General features: G+C 37.8%; 1 protein-coding gene across 2 annotated transcripts; it reads right to left on the minus strand.

Moving 5' to 3' along the window:
- Positions 1 to 300: 300 nt before the first annotated feature.
- LOC127427112 (TBC1 domain family member 8B) lies at positions 301 to 24,777 on the minus strand. Of its 2 annotated transcripts, XM_051674491.1 has the most exons (21): positions 24,521 to 24,777; positions 22,472 to 22,582; positions 20,998 to 21,116; positions 17,976 to 18,198; positions 17,386 to 17,626; positions 16,936 to 17,143; positions 15,345 to 15,512; positions 14,732 to 14,833; positions 14,280 to 14,430; positions 13,960 to 14,174; positions 11,367 to 11,484; positions 10,552 to 10,837; positions 9,553 to 9,679; positions 8,904 to 9,002; positions 8,518 to 8,586; positions 7,270 to 7,510; positions 7,081 to 7,146; positions 4,076 to 4,156; positions 3,359 to 3,400; positions 3,087 to 3,184; positions 301 to 873 (listed from the first exon to the last, which is right to left on the minus strand). In XM_051674491.1, exons 1-21 carry the CDS (start codon positions 24,645 to 24,647, stop codon positions 304 to 306), a joined length of 3,462 nt encoding a protein of 1,153 aa, XP_051530451.1. In that variant the 5' UTR covers positions 24,648 to 24,777; the 3' UTR covers positions 301 to 303. The 2 variants fall into 2 exon arrangements, with proteins under 2 accessions (XP_051530451.1, XP_051530459.1); XM_051674499.1 differs by lacking the exon at positions 4,076 to 4,156.
- Between the last annotated feature and the right edge of the window lie 589 nt (positions 24,778 to 25,366).

Raw genomic sequence — 25,366 nt, forward strand, 5'->3', positions numbered from 1 at the left:
TGTTCATTGTTAGTTTATGATACCTAATGTATTGATGTTAAAGTTTAGACCCTTATTGTAAAGTGCTACCTTCAAATCTTCTCTTTTTCTCCCCTTTGACTTGTAATTGCCCTTTGTATTTAAACAAAATGATTTCCTTCATCTGTACTGGACAGAGATTTTTACAAACACTGACTAGTAGAAACTACACAGAGAAAGATGAAGAGAACCAAAGAAAACTGGAAGAGAGCAAAAGAGGGAGGGTGAATGTTTATGGCTTTTAGGGCAGTGTTGTGCTGTAATTGCTCTGATGTGTGTGTGTATTTAGTGTGCGTCTTTAAGCTGGTTTTTACGTGCATATGCAATCAGAGCATCCGTATCAACAGCACGTTCAAAGAAGCGAACAACAGATGGCTCATTGAGGAGAGATGCGAGAATCTGTTCGAAGGAGAAACTCCAGTCCTCATCTCTGACAGCGCTGGGTGAGCTGGGTGTGTCTATGGGTGTGTCCAAGGCGGGGCTGCTGGTTCCGGTAGGACTGCTGGTGGGTGTAGAGGGCCGTGAGGTGGAGTTAGGGGTAATGTCAGAGTGTGATGGAGCAGTTTCACGTAGACTCACTGGAGACTCAGGTGGGCCATGGGCACATTCGGTCTCAGGGCTGGTGGGTGATGGCGGGGAGACCTCAGGCTGAGCCGTGCTGTGGGAGCTGGTGGGTGTAGTTTGGGCCGTAGTTTGGGGTGTTTTTAGTGGGCTGCTCTCCTGTAGCTTGCGTCCCACCTCTTCCATGCGCAACAAAAGACTGGTAACTCGTGCCACAGCACGGTACAGACTTTCCTCCTTCTCATCACCGTGGAACACAGCGTAAAGAGTCTTCGTCAAACCGATAAACTGCACCTAGAACACATACAAGGTGTGAAATGGAGTGAGAAATGTGTGAACGGAGTGTTATGCTTTGAGGTTTGCAGTATCATAGACTTTCTGGGAAGAAAAATCTGTGGTCAGTACAAGGGATCTGACATCTTGCTCATGGGACACCTGGGTTCAAGTCCAGTCTGGATTTGTTCCCATCCCATTCCCCTCTCTCTACCCTTGGTTTCCTACAGTGTCTATCAATAAAATGTGGAAAAAAGCCCCCCAATGAGAAAAAGACAGAATATTTTTTTTTTTTTTTTATTATATTAAAAGTAAAACCACACAAATAAGTGAATAAACCTTCCCTTTAAAACCTCCCTTTCAGTTTAAATCTTCAGACTTTAGTAGCTGCTATGAAGGTAAACACAAATTTGTTTAAAGAATATATACTTTAATTTGATTTATTTATATTTGTATTTATATTTAGAAGATTTAATTTGAGGCAATGAAAATGAGGCTGTAAGGGACTGAGGTACAGTCTGCTGAATATGTTTAGGGCCCTATGAAATCCGTTTTATTTTATTTCAAATTCCGTTAGATTTTTTCCTAATTTCTGTGTTTTCCATTTTATTGTGTCTGAATTTCAGGTTTTAAAGTTTGATTTTATCATAAAAAAAAAATTAAAAAAAACTAAATCAAATACATACAATTTTAATCAAATGAAAACAGAACAATTACTTTTCAACAAACCATTGCATTGTTTTTTATGAAATGAAGAGCGTATTTTCTGATCCTCACACAATCCAAAATTGGAGTTTTCTGTTTTTTTTATTTTATTATTATTATTTTTTGTCAAATACAGTGCTGCACAGTAGAGCATCACAGTATTAATGAAAGCAGTGATGAAACTCATGCTTGAGATATAGCTTTAATATAAATGTAATTATTATTGCTTTAATATAATGTAATTATAATTAATATATTATTATTATCATTATTACTACTACTAAATTGAATATTACATTTTATTAAACAGAAGTAATACATTTCTGCCGCATTTGTTCAATTTCACACATCTAGTTAAATGGAGCTTTTATTTTGGCGTTTTGGCAGAAAACCACATGTTTTTGACAGCTTCACCTCCGGAAAAGCAGTTCGCTATATGGGCTAATGTGCTGATTAAACCGCAAAAGACTATGATTTAATTATATAAATATATAGTCTGCATGTGCTGCGCTTCACAGTGAATAAACTGCTCTGCTCTTTGTCATTACTACACACACAGAGCGCACATGATGTTAATGACGCTGTTAGTGTATAAGCAGTGGCTTCTCACATTCACTTACTGTTGAAGCACACAGCTCATAAAATCTAAGACAGTAAATCTAAGCCTTTTGTAGTTAAATTATCACACTAGGACATTTCACGATTTTAATTTGATTACTTGTGCATTTATACAATAATTTAATTCTAAATATGTCAAATTCCGTGACATTCCGCATTTTATTGTTATTTCCGTTTTTATGACTGGATTCCGCAATTCTGGCTGTGTTTTCCGCAACGCGGAAATCATAGGACCCTGTATGTTGGACTATTTAACATACTAGATAATGTCTAATTTTCACAGCCCATGTTTTCCGGAATTTGTTAGTCCACTGGTACCTGTGAAAAGATGCATTTTCAATGTTTCTTTGCCTAAACATTAAAAAACGACATATTAAACAAACAGTACTTTTGTCACTCACAGCCTCATTTTTACTGCATCAAATTAAATATGCGCACATTTGTGGGAGTCAGAAGACTGGGAATTCAAATTATAGCTTATACTGTAAATACAACTGAGTTGTTTTTATCTGGCTTTAAGATCCTTACGTTCTTTATATGTGCTCTGCAATACCAACAAAGCAATAAGGAGGTTAGCAGGGGCAGCATTTCTACTGTACGACTCTACCTGAGTCTGAGGACAAGAACATGTGCAGGAAATAGAGCAAAAAGGGCAGACTCACAGACTACTGAACACCAGTATGCCAGAAAACAAGAATAGAACTGCGTGAACTGTACTGATTGTTAAAATACAAAGATCTGCAGTACACAAACTGGAAAATTAGGTAGAAAAAGGCCAAGCCAATCAACAGATACTGTTGAGTCAATATTAAAAGGCTGGACAATGCCATTTAGAACCATGAACTGTGTCCTTAATGATAAATGCATCTACCAATTGCGCAACAGCACCAAGACATTTCAGATTTGTGTACCTGGTTAATTCTGGGGAGATCTTTAATGTTCTCCTCTCTCCGCTGCAAGTCTTCTTGCCACTGTTTCAGATATTCTTGCAGATCTACTTTAGCACGACCTGAGGGTGAAATATATCAGATTATTCCATAAATATTGAATGATCCAGAGAACAAGAAAAAATAACTGCGGAACTGTAATTATATTTAATCATATATTCATATTACATGATATATTAATATTACTATAATATATTCATATAATCATATTGTATAATTACATTATATTTTATCACCTTTCTCTGGACATCTCCTGATCACTCCATCCTCTGCATAGTCTAAACAGAAGACAGGAGAGAGTGTAAAGACATGAAACACACACACACACACACACACACACACACACGTTGGTGCGGCATCCTTATAAGGACTCTCCATAGACATAATGATTTTTATACTGTACAAACTATAGATTCTATCCCCTAACCCTAACCCTACCCCTAAACCTAACCCTCACAAAAAACTTTCTGCATTTTTACATTTTCAAAAAAACATCGCTTAGTATGTTTTTTTAAGCTATCTGAACCATGGGGACACTATAAATGTCCACATAAACCACACTTATAGCATAATACCCTTGTCATTTCCAGTATGTAAGCTAAAAAAATGTCCTTGTAAACCACCCAAACCCGCCCACACAAACACACACACACACACACGTTTTATGAGCTGTTCATAGTGGGCAGGGATTTGGGTTGGATTGCACCTGTTTTAAAACACCAGAATGAGTTGTACTTCTAGAAATGTAAAATATTTTTTTGCTGTCAGGTGATACAAACAAGGCAATGAGTCTCTAAAGCACAGAAGAAAAAGCAAGACACACCATACATGTGAATACACACATAAGCATAACTGCACAAAATCAATCACATAACACAACGGGGAGAAAGAAGAAAGAGTAGAAAGACAGAAAGAGCGAATATAATGAGCCACAGACAGGAGTGAAAGCTGACCAGAAAGGCGAGTGGAGAAAGAGTGATCTTCAGCCGGAGGAATAAATCTAGATGACTTTAAAATCGTACACTCCTGGGTCCCTGAAGAAACACATAAAAACGCACGCAGAAACACACATTCCTCTCCTGTTAATCGCCTTATGAAAACGTCTGTCAGGAACATAAACTTACTAACATAAATATGGACATCTGATAAGTCGACACTTATCAAAATCACCCTTTGTTTAAAAAAAGTCAGACAGACACATAAATGTGTTCCATTAACTATTCACCACAAAGAGTGAAGGGGAATTTAGATAAAGTGGAGGTATGTTAGTTATTAAGGATCTGGACTAGTAATTCAGAGGTCAGTGGTTTAAATTACAATATGACCTTCAGCCAAGCATTTACCCCCAGGCAGTTAAAAAAGAACTGACCCTGCACTAAATATACTTTAAGTCCCTTTTGGTGAGAAATTGTCTGCTTAAGGACAAAGTAAAGAGATTGCAAAGAAAAGAGACTGCTGAGGGGATATAGAGAGGCAAGACATAAACTCACTAAGAACTTTATTAGGAACACTATGGTCGTGGTCCTCTGCTGTTGTAGCCCATCCGCCTCAAGTTTCGACGTGTTATGCATTCTGAGATGTTATTCTGCTCACTACAATTGTACAGAGTGGTTATCTGAGTTACTGTAGCCTTTCTGTCAGCTCGAACCAGTCTGGCCATTCTCAGTTGACCTCTCTCATCAACAAGGCATTTCCATCCACAGAACTGCCACTTACTGGATATTTTTTGTTTTTGGCACCATTCTGAATAAACTCTAGAGACTGTTGTGTGTGAAAATCCCAGGAGATTAGCAGTTACAGAAATACTCAAACCAGCCCATCTGGCACCAACAATCATGCCATGGTCTAAATCACGGAGATCACATTTTTCCCCATTCTGATGGTTGATGTGAACATTAACTGAAGCTCCTGACCCGTATCTGCATGATATTATGCATTGCACTGCTGCCACACGATTGGCTGATAAGATAATCGCATGAATAAGTAGGTGTAAAAGTGTTTCTAATAAAGTGCTCAGTGAGTGTATAGAGTTACCGAGGGGTGGGATATTTAGAGTACAGGGTTATAAAGGGGTTAGATATACAGATTAAACAGCATTATAGAGCAGTTAGATATACCGAATAGACAGGGTTTTAGAGGTCTTATATATATAGATTATACAGGGTTATAGAGAGGTTAGATATACAGATTATTAGATATACAGATTATACAGGGTTTTAGAGGGGTTAGATATGTAAATTATACAGGGTTCAAGTTATATCCTGGGTTTAATACAAGTTAAGATCAATCAACAGCATTTGTGGCATAATATTGATTACCACATACATTTATTTTGAATTGCCCCTCCTTTCTTTAAAAAAAAGCAAAAAATATTAATTCCAGTGAGGCACTCATAATGTAAGCGACATAATGTTTAGCTCCTAAAGACATGAATTGTAATTTTGCAATATATGTAGGACATCATGACCACTCACATTAAAATGAAGACTCATTTCATATCAGTAATCTTATAAAAGCTGTTTTATTCTACATGGAGAGAGTCCGCACATGGGGGCTGCCATGTTAGAATCACATGACCGACCAAATACTACTCGCTTAATCTCAGTAACTGTCCTGTTATTTGACACTTTCATTCATTGATTGAAGTAATCATGGCTGACTGTGAATACTACATTTCTACAATGGCATCTGAAACTGAAAACTATTGATTTTAAATTATGCTGCATCCAAGCCGCTAGGTGTCAGTTAAATCCAAGATGACACAAAGATAAAAGTTACTGAGTGCAACTTTAAAATACTCACGGTTTCAAAAAATATTGCCACAAGACATAAACAATATCTGTGTGTTAACATGATTTTAGTGTGATAAAATCACTCACTAACCTTTTCTGTGTGAAGTTATAGCCAATTTTAGAACTTCATTGCCATTACGATGTAATGTCAACAAACTCTAAAACCCTAAAATGACTGTAAAAATTCAGATTTAAACAACTTTACAGTTCAAATAATACATGAGTTTTAACAGAAGAATTAATGTACTGTAAGTGCTTTTATAAAATTATAAGCTTCACACTTCTGCCTTTCAACCCTCCAAAAATTGGCCCCATTCACTTCCACTGAAGTGACTCATAGTAATCTTGATTTTTGCTTCTTTTTTTTTTTTTTTTTAAAGAAAAGGATTGACGAGTCAAAATTATTTTTTTGGTAATCAACATTATGCCACATATACTGTCGATTGAGCTTAACTTGTATCGAACCCGGAATATTCCTTTAAAGAGGGACTAGATACTGTATCAAGAATAAACAGGGTTTTGGAGGGGTTAGATATAGATTATGAAGGGTTATAGAACCGTAGAAAAATCCCAGGAGATCAGCAGTTACAGAAATACTCAAACCAGCCTGTCTGGCAACAACAATCATGCCACGGTCCAAATCACTGAGATCACATTTTTTCACCATTCTGATGGTTGATGTGAACAATAACTGAAGCTCCTGACCCATATCTGCATGATTTTATTCACTGCTCTGTTGCCACACAATTGGCTGATTAGATAACTGCATGGATGATTGCCAGACTGGTTTGAGCTGACAAAGTCTATGGTAACTTAGATAATCGCTCTATAAAATTGTGGTGAGAAGAATAGCATCTCAGAATGCTAATCTGAGATGTTGTGACTGATCGGTGTATATAGATTACACAGGATTATGGAGGGGTCAGATATCATTTTTGTTAATAAAGGTTGTAAAGGGGTTAGCTATATAGATTGTACAGGGTTAATCAGGTCAGATTTAAAGAGATGAAATACAAAACAATTATTAAATAAATCACTCCACTATTAAATACATATAGAATAATACTGTATGTAAACACTAAAATCTTTCTACAGCACACTGGCAGAGATTAGAAAATGTTTACTATATAAATAACAGTGGAGTTGAATAAAATTGAGCATTTTACCTGGTTGAAGGTGCAATTTGAAAAGAAACATGAGCTTTTCTGTGAATGACCTGTTGTATAAGATATCTGAAACACACACACACACACACACACACAAAATGTTGAATCAGTTTGACAGGTTGTAAAGGGAGCTGCAATGAAGTAAGGTGAAAGGGCAGACATTTTAAGTGAGGGTTAGGCTCCTCTTACCCAGACCGCTTATGAACTCTTTAAAGTTCACTAGTCCATCTCTGTTCTCGTCCAGTAGACGGAAGGCTGATCGTGCCAGCGTGCGAGTATGCGTCTGTGTGGTCCACGGCTGCAGCAGATTAAACAGGCTGCTAAACTGGGACTGACCCAGCTGGTACTGGTCCAGATATGGAAGGCTGGGGTCATGATTCTGCAGGGCAGGACTACACACTGACCAGTAGCAGCTCACAAAGTGTTGCCTCTGTAACACATACAAACCATCACGGTACTAACCAATGTTCCATAAACACTTACATATTCAAAAGACTTTCAGGTCATATACTGCAAATATATACACAAACTTGTCATAAAATGTCATTTTATGAGACAATGTGTCATAAATACATGTCTGTATGTCGGTGTGTGTTTGTTATAGGGTTGTCATAATATCTTAATCATATCTTATGATACAATAAAAGCTCAAATTATTATCATACCAAGTTGAATTACGGTACCACTTAAGGCGTCTTTACACAGCTATGTTAAGGCTGCTGTGTGCCTGCTCAAATTTCTGTGTAAAGACGCATTGCTGCATTAAAGCCAGACTAAATTATGCCTGCTCTGACCCACCTCAGCCTCTAGTTTCCAAGGCAGATTTGATGCTGCTTTGGTTCTGTGAAAATGAAATTCAGCAGAGTAGCCTTAAACTTTGTTGTTGTCATGATAGAGCATATATTTCATAATTTAGTCTCATATTTTAAAGTATATATATATTTTTCATATTTCTATATTCATAATTTTATTTTTAAAACACTAATCTCATAACATTATGCAATTGTAATTTTATGCCATTTATGCCACCTCTGAGCAGCACTGAACGGTCTGTGTAAACACACATAAATGCCACTTCAGATGCAGCTTCTGTGCCACCTTTGCAGTGAAAAGACGGCTTTATGTTGTTTAGATGTGCTGTTGTGTATAGTGGGGCCTGAGTGTGGTGGGTTTTCTGGCATATTTAAAAGATGCAGTTCTTAAAATTTCATATACAACATTTGATTTGAAAAATTTATGAAAAATAAAAAATTACTATATGTTGAAATGAACATTAACCAAGATTAGTAAATGCTGTAAAAGTATTGTTCACTGATAATTTATGTTAACTAATGTTGTTAACTAATGTTAACAAATGGAATCTTATTCTAAAGCATTAACAATTAAAGTTTTAATAGTAAAAACCATACATACAGTGGTAGTTATAGTGTAACTAACCTTAAACAGCATGTACAGCTCCTCCAGCTGAGCAGCACTGAATTTCACATCCTGAGCAACAACACGCAGCTGAAAAAAATACAATAAATAAAAAAATATTTCAAAAATAAAACAAAAACAGTGCAAAGAATAAAGTATTTTAAGATTATCAAATTTAACATGAAAACAACTTTTTAAGACATAGAACTTCATGAATGAGTACATTATTCTCTATAACTCCATATTTCCACATTCAACAAATAATTTATAGTTACTAATGATGTTACAAGTGATAAAAACATATTTTGGTCCTTCTAGGCAGGAATGTAAAAGGATGTTCAAATATATAATCAGTGAAAACAATATAAGGACATAATAAAATACATCAGCATGATTTTTGTACTTACTACATTTTGTTTGGTTGTGTCTTCTAGTGTCTGAATAACATACAGCTTGTTTCTCTTCCGCATGTTTTCCACTTCCTCTGTTCGAATGTCTCCATATTTCTGAAACAAAGCATTGTTATTATATATCTGAGTGATTATTTGTCTCAGACCTTTGGTGTGCTGACCCCAAAACTCCCATCAGAGAGGGCCTCCCTTCATTCTCAGCAATAGTCCAGTCTGAGAGAGCTGAATTCTTAGGTGCTCGCAAAATTTACACCTTTTAATTGCACACCACTTCCCCAGAAATCTGTCACCATGAGTACAGGTATTAATCATAGAAGCATTAATAAAGGCATCAGATGCTTCCAACACACTTTTTGTGGATGCATTTAATTAGACACATTTATTATTGCTTCTTATTCAATTGTGAACACATCAATGTTTTTAATAGCAAATGATTATTTAATATTTTATTGGTTAAAAAGCACCAGCAGTGGTTTTGCCATTGCTCTGGACTTGCAAATCATGGCCAAAAAGAAAAAAGAAAAAAAAAAAAAGAAAATCAAACAGAATAATCTGAACTGAATGTGCTTGTGAACTAGCAAAATCTTTAAATTGAATATGGGTTTTAATACTCACTACAATGTATTAAAATGTGTGCAACCTTTACCTCATATGCTTCTTTGATGAGATCGCTGATGTCCACTTTATGCATTGATTTGTCGTTGGCTGTTGCTGACGCCTGCTGTACAGTTGCTGGGAGGGGACTATCTTTATTGGTGACATTGTCAAAAAACCTAAAGCACAAAATCAGATATGAGCAACAGGGACTAAAAACGGTTCAAGGAACAAAAACGAAAACGAATGAAATATTTTGCAGAGCGTAATATAGTGAAAACATACATTTTTAAATAATAGTAACCGGTCAATAGCCGGTAATTTTGTACCAATATTTTTTTTCATGAAACCAAAGACCAAAGGGTTTATCACAATACACTTTGGGAATTACACCATTTCCTGTTGCATGAAAAAGTTTGGCTTTTTTTTTCTGTGGAACATGAGCATGTGCTTTGATTCTGAAGGAACCAGCTAGTCTAAAAAACAACTTTAAAAGAAAACGTTTTGCCAAACGCGCCATGCGCATGTGTGCATGCAGGAGCATTAATTGGATATTAATTTAGGATATTAATTGATTTTAGGTGGCCAGATGAATATTTTAAATATTTTAAATAATTTTGGAGATATATTTTTAGATGCACTCAGTAATATTTTGTCTTGGACTTACACTGACACCTAGGGTAGATGCAGCATCATTCAAATGCAGTAGTTTTCAGTTCAATAACGACATTCGAACATTATTAACTGTTAACCATTAGGAAAGGAGGCTGTGGAACGCTGGAACCAAAATGAAAAAAATACTGTTTCTGCTCAGAACGAACCGAAATGAAAAACATCCTGTTATTAGTCCCTGATGAGCAAAGTTTAAGCTTATAAATATAAATGCACTGCAAGAATCAAAGTAGTTTGTTGTATGGTATCATTTGTATGGAAAAAAGATGCAACCCCTAACAGTTTGTTCTTCAGAAAAAAGAAAGTCATAAGGGTTTGGAACAACATGAGGGTAAGTAAAGAGAGACTATTCCTTTAAGGTGTAGGATGTTCTAATCACCTGTTGAGGACTGTGACGGCCTCTGCGTCGTCATGGCAACAAAGCAGGTTGTCCATATTGTAGTCAAGGACAGCAAGGCCAAGCTGCAGGATGGCTTTGATTCCATCGTAAAAGAAACAGTCGACCACATTCACAGCACTCTCTATGGGCAGTACACTGATGAAGAGAGTCAGGAACCATGACAACGATACTGACGAGAAAAACGACAGGTCTGTCATATGTTCTGTCAGCTGGGTTAGATGCACACGGATCAGTTCCTCAAACACGGCTTGGTCCACCAATGCTCCTGGGAAACATTTATACACACATTTGAATAATACTAATAACCCCCCAACCCCCTTTGAAGCTGAGAAAATGGCTTCAAAGTATTTTGGTTTTAGTGCGGATTTTGTAGTAAGTGCAATTTTCACATTCCGTTTTCCCTGCACAGTTCAACTAAACCCATCTGTCAAAAATCTGTCAGACTATGGTCTGTCAATAAGGACAGACCATAGTCTAGGTCATAACACCATTTAGTTTAACCTTTAAAAGAAGATCCTTGAACACAGACAGCTGTAGAGTACACTTAGACAAAGCTCAGTTATTATAATCCACTTCATAGATGCCTTTCTATTTGAGTGTGAGAGGAAGTACTTTACATCAGAAAATTATTTAAGAAAATTACTATTGGCACTGTGTCATGTTTTGCAGCTGTGCAAAACTTGGAATGCTGCCAATTTATTAATATGATGTCAATTACCTCCCAGGCATGCAGTTGAATATAACAGCTATATAAACCCTCTCACACACACACACACACACACACACACACATACCAATGATTCTGCGATTGAAGTAGTCTGGGAGCATTCTTTCACATACAGCTACCAGCAGCCAGAAGGCCTCTTCCTCTTTTGCATACAGTAGCAACACTGATGTCAGGATATTCATCGCCTGGACAGACACAGAGAATAACTTTGTGAGTAACAGACCAAAATTTCAACCTGAGCTCTCAAATCTCATTTACTCCCATGTACATTTAAATAGCAGCATTATATATGTGAGAACCAATAAAGCTTGAACACAATTCTCCTCCTTACATGATGTCATGTGCAGAGAAACTTTTGAACAGGGCAAAGGCAAGATTTTCAGTGAATAACAACTTAAATATGGGTTTTGGTGAGTAAACGATGACAGAATTTTAATTTTTGGGTCAACTATTCCTTTAAGAGTTTATGATGCGAGTAAAGTTCAAATTAGGCATTTTATGGCTTGGTTTAGAAAATAATTTTAGCATACTGCTTACTGCACAATACCATATACTGCCTTCTATTTTATAAGAAGTATGTGAAACAGCATGCAATATGTAAAGTTAACTGTTTCAAACAATAGTACGCTATACTGTTGTCACATGACCTCATCATGTTTCGTGTTTAATTAACTCAAGCATTTAGTTATCATCTCAGAAATAAATATGGTTATTTTGCATTTTCAATCTAAGTTTGTATAAAAAGGTCTTTTGGCACATCTGGTAGTCCAATCAAATTAGAAGTACAAAAAGAGATGTAAAAAAATCACAGTTGATAGGTTAATATTACTTCTGGTAAATAATGTTTTATTCTTAGTGTCATACCTTCAAAGTTCTCACCATATATCACAAATACGTGAGCCTTACTTTGCATATTTTCCATGCTTGAAGTTTGCATACACAAAGCGTTAGGCTTACAAAACCCTTCATATTCCATGTCCTGCCCATAATTCCCTTTATAAATCTCTATTTGCATAAGATGCGACATGCAATCCTTGAAGCAGTTTTGCATACAAAAATGATGGTAGATAGATATCTGACATTGTAAACACATTGTTCTTTATGTGTAAGGTAATAAAGGATTATGTTTGTGTTGTCTCAAAGAGCCAGACTTTTTACAATCTGCATAAAGTCTGATCCACCTTGAAGCTTATTCTGGCAAAAAACCACCCACTTAGATAGGAAGGGGCCAGCTGACGCACAAGTAAAATGACACAGTTTATTTTCTTCGCCATGCAGGGATCGGATGTGTGAACGCCGAGCTCTGCGCACTTAGCTAGTTTTAACACTTTTAATGATATAAACCAGTGAGATTCAATATACTCTGCTCCATAAATGTTCTAGGAGGACAATATATCAAAGAATTCAAAATCCTCGGGCTCTGTAGACATTAAAAGACACTTACGTGCACAAGCTGACACCCCCGAGCGGGCAGCGAGCCAGGGAGCCGATTTGGTCGGAGAGATGTGGCGAGAGATGCTGGGCATGTCCGCAATGCTGACGATTTATTTTAGCTATTTATTTTCTTTTTATTTATTCTTTATTTTAATGGTCAGCAACTGACTGATACTAAACAGTACTGATATTTATTTAGCTATTTGCTTTATTTTTATTTATTCTTTATTTAAATGGTCAGCAATTGACTTATACTAAACATACAGTATTGATGTTTATTAAGCTATTTATTGTATTTTTATTTATTCTTTATTTTCTCAGTGTTAATTTCTAGAATTTGTTGACAATGTATAATAATGTCAAATATTCTTTGATAAAAATATTTGTTTAAGAAAGCAGCCTTCTGAGTACCGTTGCATAGTCATATCGGTGAAAAATCCACATAGAAAAGGTCTGTTTTCATTCCAGCTCAAAAATTAAATATATCGGCCACCATATCGGTAATCGGTATCGGTCTCAAAAATCCCATATCGGTCGGGCTCTAATTACAAGTGATTTTTGTCATGCAACACAGTTTACAGATTACATTTTTCTGCTCTGTGATGGCTTTTGTAAACCCACACCACAGATGTTGCACCTGTTTTGATAACACACTACTCTTCATTTTCTTGACTTGTTTTGGAGTCATCCTGTTTTGTGGAGATGTTTATTCAGGATTTGTTTCAGGGTCAAAAATGACAGAATAGCACGAATGATCCCGCTCTGTGCTCTCCTGTAAATATCAGGAAGCCTGCTGAACTCGCACGCACTTGTGTGATCCAGAAATAGCGCACACGACACGCACATGAAATACAGCTGAGCATGTCAGATGAGTAGCATATTAAGCGCTTATAAAGCAGCGAAAGCTAGATAAATGTCTTTGAATTTGCCTGGGTGGTCGGCAAATTTGTTTTAATGCCATACAAACCCTGTCCATTCTTTCTGAATTCTCTAATTGTCATGTGAAGCCTTGCCTACTAATAGATAAGCTCATTCTGCGCACATGGATATTTTCATATCGTGATATACACAATATTGCAAAATCTCTATCGATTGACATTTTATATCATCGCCACAATATATATCGTCATATTGGCCAGCCCTAATACGCACCATCAGCTGGTCAGTGAATGGTCCATGGGACTATGAGAGTGCAACTGAGAGAGAGACTGTGTGTGTGTTTTTACCTGGCAGTAGCCAATTTTGGGGTTGCGGTGAGCGTAGGCGGTCAGGACTCTGCGGAGGGCTGATATTCCTGTGTCACTCTGGAATGCTGGGTGTTCTGGGAGCGAGCGATGTAGATCTCTCTCAATCTCATCACACGCAAGGGAGCTACTGCCCATACACTCCTCCAGCAGCCGGCCATAGTACCCGGGGTGAGAGGTCATATCATGTACAGCACCTGTTGTAACGCAAACCAACACACCATTATAATCTGCACACACACACACACACACACACACACACACACACACACACACACGCACACGCGCACACGCGCACACACCTGAGAAGAGCAACCACAGTTCTCCTCTGAGAGTCTCAGGAACTCCTCGTACAATGAGATCACGCGTTTTTTTGGTGCAAAACATTCCAGTTCCACGGCCGTATTCAGCAAAGTGGATCTGCCATGACTGCTCCTTCATTCGCTCCTTCAGCTATCAATCACAATGTTATCATGTCAATAGTGGGGTCCTTAATAACTACATATAGACACATAGCACATGCTTTGATCAATTACAGTTAGATTTAAGTATTTGGCAGACACTTTTATCCATAGTAACTTACAGTGCATTCAAGGTATACATTTTATCAGTTTACTGTATGTGTTAACTGAACCCATGACCTTGGCAATGCTCGAGCCATGCTTTACCAGTTGAGCTACAGCAACACAATATATAAATCTAATTTTCAGTCTGAATTTGAGCGAGTGTCAAATTCAGCGAAATCAGAACGCACCATTTTGGGGTCAAGGTTTTCTGCATCATGTGGATGAAAGACGTTCATGAGAGCTTCAGTGCTCACAGCTTGACTCTGCCCCACCATCACATCCTCCTCATCCTCAGAGAAAGACATAAATAAACAAACAAACACACACCCACACAACCCAAAGTCCAATCAGTCTCTTCTGACCTTTTGACCGCTATCACAAAATCATATAATGCAATTTGGAATATTTAAAAAAAAAAAAATGTTTTGACATGAGACTACCTGCAATATTTTCTAATCATTTGACATTTCTAATAGTGTTTTTTCTGAAAGTCACTGGGCCTCATTCATGAAATACTAGCAGAACAACAAACTGTGTAAACTCTACTCATAATTTTAAATTGCCAAATTCAATTTTTGTAACTACAGTTTTATAAATGAAGAAATTTGTGTTGTTCGTGTTTCATGAATGAGGGCCATGGTGTCAGAGCGCTTCAGTTTCTAATTTACTAAAAAGTCCTTTAACTTCATCAATCTTCCACTATAGTACTTTACCTCAAAACAGTACACATAGAGATGACTGCAGAATAAATCAAAATATATCCGTTTATTTATTTCAGTAGTTAGAGTGCAGAGAAAATACCTGGTTACTGAAGGAATGCTGAGGGCTTCCTGCTGTTCCACACTTCCTGCGGATGGTGGCAGCAAGTCGCTCAAAATCTCGAACCTCAGAAAAACGCAAAGCTCTTTTGCCACGCATACACACAGTCAGGGCACGAGTGCTGCGGTCTGGCAGCTCCACACTAAACACCTGCAAAAGCACTAAAACATAAGTATTGATGCAGCACACACATACACAGAAAAGAAAATGGCTGTTATATAACAGTGTTATGTACAACCCCAATTCTGAAAATGTTGGGACAGTATGATAAATGTTAATAAAAACAAAAAGAAGTGATTTGTAAATTATATTTACCCTTTGCTATATTATAAGCACTTCAACTAAACATTATATGATGTTTTGCCTTGTGAATTTATTATTATTTTTTTTAATGTACAGTAATTTCAAATCGGATGATTGCAACATGCTCCAAAAAAGTTGGGACAGTCGTGAAACTTCACCATTTCTTCTAATAACATTTATAAAACATTTAGGCACTGAAGAGTTTGTTTAGTTTAAAAAGTGGAATTTTAGCTGCACAATTGTACGGAGTCTTCGTTGCCGTATTGCGCGCTTCATAATGCACCACACATTCTCAATTGGAGATGGTCAGGACTACAGGCAGGCCAATCTAACACCCGCACTCTCTGCTTATTTGGCAAGTATGTGGTTTGAAGTTGTCCTGCTGAAAATTCCAGTACGTCCCTGGAAAAGATGGCAGTATGTGCTGCTCCAAAATGTTTACATATCTGTCTGCAATAATGGTGCCCTCACAGATGTGCAAGTTACCCATGCTATGGGCACTGAAACAACCCTGGCCCATACAGACACTGGCTTTTGGACCGGACACTAATAACAGCTTGGATGGTCCTTTTCCTGTTTGGCCCAGAGAGCACGATGGCTGTGTTTTTCAAAAACTATTTGAAATGTGGACTCATCAGAGACTCAAAGTTCTGGATTATTTTCTGAAGCATCTGTTTGCAAATTGACAAGTCTCGAATGATCCTTGCCCTTGAAGGACTAGTCTGTTTTTGGAGGCTCCTTATTTACTATGACACAATTGCCTCACCTGTTTAACATCTCCTGTTTCACATTGCCTTGTTATTTTAATTCATCAAATTGTTATTAGTCTTAAATTGCCTATCTCAACTATTTTGGAACGTGTTGCAATCATCTGTTTCGAAATTACTGTACATAAAAAAACAAACAAACAATGAAATTCACAAGGTAAAACATCATATAATGTGTAGTTGTAGTGTTTTCAACAAGGGTGAATACAATTTACAAATCACTACTTTTTGTTATTATTAGCATTTTTCATACCGTCCCAACTTTTTTGGAATTGGGGTTGCAGAACAATTTCACAAATAACTTTCAAAACAGCTCTCCAACCACATTCAAACCAGGTCTCAAGACCTCTCACTTCAGTGTACAGTGTAACTTTTGTGTATTTCCAAATATTGTGAGTCTCATTTTGCTTGGTATGGTAAATTGACATTTGATGTCATGTTCAAAATCATGATAAAAATTATACATAGATTATTACATTTAAAATATGATTCTGAATACACACCTCCCCTAAAGGTATTATGAGATGGCACTGAGACCCATCCTGGCTCGCAAAGCATAAATAGTTCTCAGAGACACAGATTTTTCCAAGTGTGTTCACGTGGCTGAATGGAACCCAGAGGAAGCTCTCATACACTTCACAAAGGTTCTCCTCCTGTGGCAACCGGAAAAATGCCCGGAACGACTGATTCCGTGCATGTATTTCCAGAGCTCTGCACAGATTACAGTAAAATTAGACAGAAAAGTGCAATACATCAGAGAACAAACAGATAAATCTGCAGCACAGCATTGCTGTTTACATAAATGAATAATAAATGAAGATGTATCGCTTTCTATAATACTGTCAAAACATCTGGTATGGTACGTTTGGTTTTCAGTACACAGTCCAGTGGAATTAAATCCAGTTCAAATAAATAACAAATTAGCGTAAAGGAAAAAAATTATAATAATGCACCTCTGTGTGATGTGAAGGGGTTTGGCTAGTGGATGTTCAGCATTGAAGGTTTCTTTCTCGAAGTAGCGCACGATGGCATACTCGGCGAGCTGCTGCATGATCAGGTATGTCTGCTGGAGCCTCAAGAGCATTGAGAAGAAATGATCTTCTCCTCTTACACGCACACGGATGCTCTCCGTCAAAAACACGCTTGACGTACGCTCTAGACGGCTAATGTCATCCCAGGGAAACACCAGTTTCACTGAGCATGAAAGTCACAAACAGTGATCAACGTGTGAGATTACAATTGCTTCCTACTGAGGAAATTACTGTGATGAACAATTTTAAATTATTTTAAAAATACCATTTTGAAAATTCTATCACAGTTTACCTGCCATAGCTCACTAGTTTGGTTTGTTTTGAAGAAAACTCTATCAAATGCCCTGTAGCTAATGTGTCCTTCTAAAGTCTACATTTGAGCCATTAAAGGAACAGTATGTATCCACATTAAAACAATGACACTTGTTGGTGCATGTTATTGCCCCACAGCAAAGAACCAAAAAAAAGCCACCATCGCAAATACAAAATCTGTTAGCGAGTGTGTTACTAACCCTCATTTCCCAGCATATAGGAATAGAAACACAGGAAGTTAGTGCTGAGGTAGATCCAGCCCTGGTTTGGCACTCGTCCTCTCCAGTAGCTGCAGGAGAAATATGTCACAAGCTTCTCTCTCTGAGGCAAACCGAACAGACGTTCAAAGCGCAGCACTACCTCCCTGAAGTGCTCTGGATCCTCCTCGTCACCAGTGGATTTGCCCTCCTCTGCTATCAGACCCTACACAAACACAACATACACTACTGTAATCAAAAGCACATGTGCAGCTGCAGGGACTAAAATCTAAAATACAAAAAAAGATTAAAAAGTAGGGTTGTCACAATACCAACATTTCAGTAGTCAACATCAATAGTGACATTTCACAATTCTCGATACCAGTTTCGATATCAGATTGGAAACTATTATGCAACTGAACAATACTCTTTGAATAAGTAAAATATTTAAGCTAAATATTAGTAAAAATATTAACAAATGGTATTGAAACAATGGTTTGTAACCATCAAGTACTTCCTAATTAAAAGAGCTAAATAAATAACTTAAGAAATTACTCAAGGCAAGTAAACAGCCAGAAAAAAAAGAAAGAAACAGGAAACAATTTAGATCAAATAAAAACAATAGGGAACAGATACAAATTAAAGGAATATTCCAGGTTCAATATGAGTTAAACTTAATCTACAGCATTTGTGGCATAATTCTGATACTCACAAAGAATAATTTCAACTTGTCCCTCCTTTTCATAAAAGAAAAAAAAGCAAAAATCTGAAACACTTACAATGGAAGCAAATGGAGCCAATTTTTGGAAGGTTTAAAGCAGAAATGTGAAGCTTATGATTGTATAAAAGCAATTACATTAATTATTCTGTTAAAACCCATGTATTATTTGAGCTGTAAAATTGTTTAAATTGTTTTTTTGTTTTTTTTTTTTACATTAAAAAATTACATTTTAGGGTTTACAGCATTATGTCGTCATGGCAACAAAAGTTGGATATAAAACACACTTTAAATTAAGAAAGTTCATGCTTGAGTTTGGTTTTTGGTGACATTATTCATAAATGTTTGCATCCATTTGTCCAAAGTAAGTTCTTTGTCAATGCTTTCTTCTCCAATTTCAACATTATGTTTATATTGCTTTATATCTTCTTAAATGCGTGGTGGTGGCGTAGTGGACTAAAGCACATAACTGGTAATCAGAAGGTTGCCGGTTTGATCCCCACAGCCACCACCATTGTGTCCTTGAGCAAGGCACTTAACTCCAGGTTTCCCCGGGGGGATTATCCCTGTAATAAGTGCACTGTAAGTCGCTTTGGATAAAAGTGTCCGCCAAATGCATAAATGTAAATGCATTATTTCTCCATAAAATACTTGACCACAAATAGAACACAGCCTAAATGAATGTGAATGCCACATAGTGAATACAACATAGGGCACTATATAGGGAATGGGGAGAGATTTCAGAATGTTCTAAAGGGAACTAACCAGTTATAAACTAAATGGTAGTTTATTAAAGTTATTTCTGATTGGTTAATGACACGTGGCAGCAGAGAAAAGATTCTCGTGAAACATTCTTGTAAACGTGTTTGACAAGCACAGCTACCTCCGTTCTTCCACTTCTTACAATGAAAATAAAAAGGGACTTACAAGAACAACATACAGAGTAAAACCGACTTTATACGCTACTAATAGATAGTTTTTAATTCTATGACCATGCTTGATTTAAACATGGGCCTTATCTGCCAGCACATCACATATTTCATTTGTAATTATTGGTGCAATAAATGTTAATTTTACATGATATGCAAAATCACGGTTTAAATGCCATCTGTTTGTGTTTGTGTTTGCATCAAGTCATTATGATGCATTATTTTATCCTTTATTCATATCAGATCTATAATGCATTTAAACATATGTATTAATTTTCTGTTTATATATGAAGCCTCACATAGGCCAAGCCTCCAATATGCATCTGTGACTCTAATGCTCAAGTCTGGTGCTGTCTAAATTAAGAACATTCATTAAATGTTGAATCTTTTTTTTTTTTGTGCATATTTTTGAAAATGATTATGAATCGTATCAATTCAAAAATCGAATCAATTTCAAAAATTGAATCAATTTCGTAACCAAATTACAGATTTCACGATGCATTGTAATCGTAAGCTTTAGAATTGTAATCTAATCGAATTGTTGACAGTGCCAATATTTACACCCCTATTGTTTATATTTATAATTATGAAGTATAGCCACAAGACTCGTGAATATTTTAACGTTTACGGATTTGCCCCTTTCACTTCCGTTGAAAGTGCCTCACTAAGCTACGTTTCCACTATCGGGCCAAATGAGGGGGTGCTATTGCATGCCAGGACCAGTTGCGTTCCCACTGTCACTTCCACGGGCTTCCTCGGGGTGAACAGACAAGCGCCTTTGGCCCGTCATTTACCCTTGTGCCAAAGAAGGCCAACTGGGGATTGAGACAGGGTCAATGTCAAAGGAGGAGTTTCACTGAGTCAGGACTAGCTTTCCACCAAGCAAAGACCAAAATAAGCAAACAAACGGCAGCTTCAGTCTCCACCATGTTCATTTAGAGGGCTAGCTAGTCTCCAGAGCCGGTACCTCAGCTTGAACGTCCCTCTTGCTTGTGAAACGGGCAGGGTGTATAACGTTGGCACTAGCACGGCATATTTAGGGTGGTTATTAGGTCAACGCTGCGGGGCTATTGGCCCCATGGTTGGAATGCAGATCAATTTTGGTCTCACGGCTTGAGGTCCAAGACTATTGGCCCCAGCTGACCAGTTGATAGTGTTATCACATGAGTGCTCTTCACAGAGCATGCGCACAGACGCATAAAAGCATTCAAAAGCAATCGCATGTCAATCAGACACTCAGGTACTAAATTGATTCAGTGCTTTTTACTGCTTATACTGTAGACTGATATTGTTAAATTTTTTATTGGAGTACCAGTACTTCTGACATCCCTTTTCTAAATGTATTGCAATTTGAATGTAAGTGTGCATTTTCTTTCACCCTTATCTTTCCCTGGACAAAGCTGGTGATGTCTTCCCCACAGTCGAACACAGAGAGAGTTCTGATGATGTTCTGCTGCAGCCAGTCCCAGTGCTGCAAGATCTCCTCTAAAGATGCTCCTGGACACACACACATATTTTATCCGGAGTGACTATTTGCACCCCAATAGTCTGGAGAAACAACAGGAATATACATGTATGGCAAACTAGACAATAGATGCTGCTGCAGTGGTGTGAAAAAACGATGTGCATGTAAAGTGTTGTCCTAGCAACCCTGGTTCGATTCTGCCTTTTGTCCCAATCTTTTTCTCATCCGATTTCCTGTTTCCACTCTTAATATTACCTTTATTACTACTTAAAATAATGGACAAAAATGAATGTAAATGTTGATTTCATCACAGTGACTTGGCCATGGTCAGTGAATGTCAGGGAGTGCAGAGCAGGGTTTGATCCGGAGGCGGGGTCTGTCAATCGCACTCGTTCCCGTGGCTCGGCATCGCTTTTGTGTAGATTGAATTACTGTATTACTATAGTAATATTGTAGTAACCATGTTTTTTTGGCAGAAACCATAGTTTTTTTTATCCCCTTTTCTCCCCAATTTGGAATGCCCAATTTCCACTACTTAGTAGGTCCTCGTAGTGGCGCAGTTACTCACCTCAATCCGGGTGGTGGAGGACAAGTCTCAGCTGCCTCTGCTTCTGAGACAGTCAATCCACGCATCTTATAATGTGGCTCGTTGTGCATGACACCGCAGAGACTCCCAGCATGTTGAGGCTCATGCTACTCCCCGCGATCCACCCACAACTTTCCACGCGCCCCATTGAGAGCGAGAACCACTAGTCGCGACAACAAGGAGGTTACCCCATGTGACTCTACCCTATTTGGTTGCTTAGGAGATCTGGCTGGAGTCACTCAGCACACCCTGGATTCAAATTCATGACTCCAGGGGTAGTAGTCAGCGTCAATACTCGCTGAGCTACCCAGGCCCCAAGAAACCATAGTTTTAATTAAATTAACCATGGTGTTACTACAGTAATATGGTGGTAATATAGTAAACATAGTTAATTTTATGGTTACTGTAAATTTACAACAAAATACCATGGTGTTTTTTTTTTTAAGCTTAAGGTTAGGTTTAGGGGTAGGGGTTAATGTAGTGTGTCTGTGGGACTCTAAATAAACACAATAAACACACTGCAGTGATGCCCATATACTGTATGTTAGTATTTAAATATGGGTGAAAATAGTATCTGACATTATTTGCACCAGGGTGCAGTTAGTATCTAACATTATTTGCACAAGGGTTGGGGTGCAAATAATACCTGTCACTATTTGCACTGGGGTGTAAATAGCACATACCATTATTCGCACCAGGGTGCAAATAGCATCTGCCTATTTTATCAGGATCTGAATTAAGTGGATCTGAGCCAAGTCCCTCAAACAAACACACACACTGTGTAGCATCTCTCTCTCTCACCGCAGGCAATGCTCCAGTACACCTGAGAGTCAGGTGTTTGGTGTAAAATGCGGAAAGGGGCCACTTTGGCAGTGGAGTCAAGAACTGTGTCCAACGTTCCAACCAGCAGGCCTGGAAAAAAAATACAAAAATACATCTCACAATCTGTAACGTAATTTATATACATAGTATAAAGAACTGGTCCATTCATGGACTGTCTGATGCTAGATTTTAATTGGTTAATCTAGAAACAAAAAGTTGCATTTACAAGGTACAAGAATGCTACAATGAGCACTTCTAAGGAAGAACTAGTTTCTCTAATCGATTAGTCAAAGTTTTCAAAGTTGTTTATGCCAATAGTCAAAAGTCTGGCTGTGCAAGACTATCCATTATCCATTGACTAGATTTTGGAACTGACACAAGGGGGAGTTAAACACTTCTGTTTATTGGCCAAGCAGGAAGGTTATAGACTGATATGGGCTCTCTCGAAGTGATATCGCCAAATATAACTGCAGCAAACAGCTGCATATGCAAACCTACAAACCACTATCTCATGACTATCTCAATTATGAATTGTTTAAGTAGTATAAAGACCAGGTCTATCCAGAGAATAACCATTTAAATATAAAAATTGAGCATAGTTATTCCAATACCACTGATTATAGATGAGATCTCTTGAGATTAAACAAAATATTATTAGAACAATTAGTAGACTAAACTTTCAGTCAGCATTGTGAAATAATGCACAAACATTTTAAATCCTGGTTTTATCTGGCACTTTATTTACTTCTTGGAAATATCTCCAAGGGACGTATGGATGTTAGCAGTGAGAATCTCTTTTTTCCACATTGACAATGGTTGTTATTGGAAATCTTCCCTTCCTCTGAGCTTCAAGCAGCACTGCTTAAATACGTTGCCACAGAAAGCCACCAGTGTGGCCCTTAGCCATAAAGCACTGGCTGCCATGGTGATGAACTCCAAGGAAAGATATAGTGAGTCACTAGCAAGAGTAAAACCCATAATTAGCTCACTAACAAGCATCACTTCAAGCCACATATTCATCTGAGCTGGCTGCTGCATTACAATGTGACACAAACCAGGTATTTGAGTTGTCACTGGTGACCAAACACCTACTACTGCATGAACTCCCCAGTAGACCAATTGGTTTTCAACCAACTAATGATCTTACATGTGAAATCATCTTTTAGAACTGCAGGATCTCACTTAAAACACATCATCAATTCCCATCACACAAGTGTAGTCTTGCCTTGAGCTTCTTTTTATGAAAACTTCTTAAATGTTATTATGCTTAACGAACATCTGCCTCATTTCTAGAAGAGCAAAAAGCTAGATCCTCGAGCTCCTCTGCTCTTGTCTCAAGAGCAACCATACATGTACTATTACAGTAGCCAGATCTCAGGGTCAGATGAGCTTGACCTTACAAAAAATAACAGAGTGAAATTGGCTTTAAATGACACCAGACTCGCAGTAATCACTCTTTGCTGATAAAACACTCCTAAGTCACAACACCAATCGATATGGACGTCTTTCCTGGTGGCTTTGGTGGGGAAGCATCTGCCAAGAAAACATGCTGAATCCACCGGAAAACCTAAACAACATGACGTCACACCATGACGCAATCACTCCCGTCAAAAAGGAGCAGAACTCCAGACTTACCTGAATAATCTCTCTATTAAACACGAGGTTCAGACTTCAGCTTTTTAAACTTTAATATTGAGACTAATGTTAAATATTTAAATACCACAGTGGAATATTGCGAAGACAGTCAATTTACCGCAGTGGTGACGTCAGCGCTCAAATAAGCACATAATCAGTCCAATGACAGCGAAACAAACAACACATCTTCAAGGTTGAATTAACCCTTGACCTGTTGCAAAACCCCTTAAGGTTCAGAGTAAAACTCAATAGTTTAGAAACTCAACTGACGTGTATTTTCACATGTGTAACTCTGAGAGATAGACTGTAACATATACGGCACATTAATTGAAGGAGCAGAGGCTGTCACGTTTATTGCTTTCACACGGATCTCGGTACGCGCGTTCCCGGTACCTGTCAATCCTCCGCTGTCCTCCCCGTATCCGCGTCTGCGCTGCAGCACGAAGTAATCGTTGGATTTTTCCGTCACCCATAATTTGAGCGCGTTTTTGAGAAGCACCTCTTCGGGTTTAAGCCACATACTAGAATCTGTTTTCTAGGGCTACACATCCACTGGCATGACACTCCGCTCATCTCAAGAGCATACACCCATAGATTCAGTGTTGCTTGCTCTTGCAACGCTTTCCCCACGTCGACAGAAACCGAGCCAAAGGCAGCGACAGCGGCGGTACTGGGATTGTAGTCTTCCACATCTGCCCCGGTGAGCAGAGGAAAGCCATGACCTCTAAACTACAAACTACACTTCCCATAACTCCTAGGCCACCGCGTGACTTTGTTTCAAATTATTTAAAGGGGCATAGCGGCGCGTAGACTTCGTATCCTAAATTGTGTACGCGTATATTTAGAAATCGTATCTTATTATTAGATTATTTTATAGAGCTGTTCAGGTTGTAGTCCAAAAACTCTGACGAGAATCAGCATTTACGAGCCATTGGTTCCCTTGGGATTTTCCCTATGGGTTTATATTAGGCCAGTTATTTATTTATGTGTAAAATAAAGTTTGAGGTAAACATTACTTTACGATACTTTGACGTTTTGTTCTACGATATACATTATACAGTCATAACCCCAACGTTAATTTCGAAGCCGCCATGTTTTATACATTATATATGTATAAAATCCTTTATATATATAAAGGATGTTGCTAACAAGTTACTAGATTAAAACTACTACGGTATTCCTTATCGTCAGGCACGCTCGCTCATTCACTTGCTTGTGGTATTTGTAGTGTTTATCTAG

The sequence above is a fragment of the Myxocyprinus asiaticus genome, chromosome 3 (genome assembly GCF_019703515.2).
Source record: "Myxocyprinus asiaticus isolate MX2 ecotype Aquarium Trade chromosome 3, UBuf_Myxa_2, whole genome shotgun sequence".
NCBI lineage: Eukaryota > Metazoa > Chordata > Actinopteri > Cypriniformes > Catostomidae > Myxocyprinus > Myxocyprinus asiaticus.

Bases quoted from the DNA above. Each gene is read 5' to 3' on its own strand.
- LOC127427112 (XM_051674491.1), bottom strand. From the start codon at position 24,647: ATGTGGCTTAAACCCGAAGAGGTGCTTCTCAAAAACGCGCTCAAATTA. The intron at 17,144-17,385 runs GTGCATTATTAT...TAATCTGTGCAG, and splicing joins CCCCTTCACATCACACAGAG to AGCTCTGGAAATACATGCAC. The intron at 14,431-14,731 runs GTGCGTTCTGAT...TGTGATTGATAG, and splicing joins AAAACCTTGACCCCAAAATG to CTGAAGGAGCGAATGAAGGA.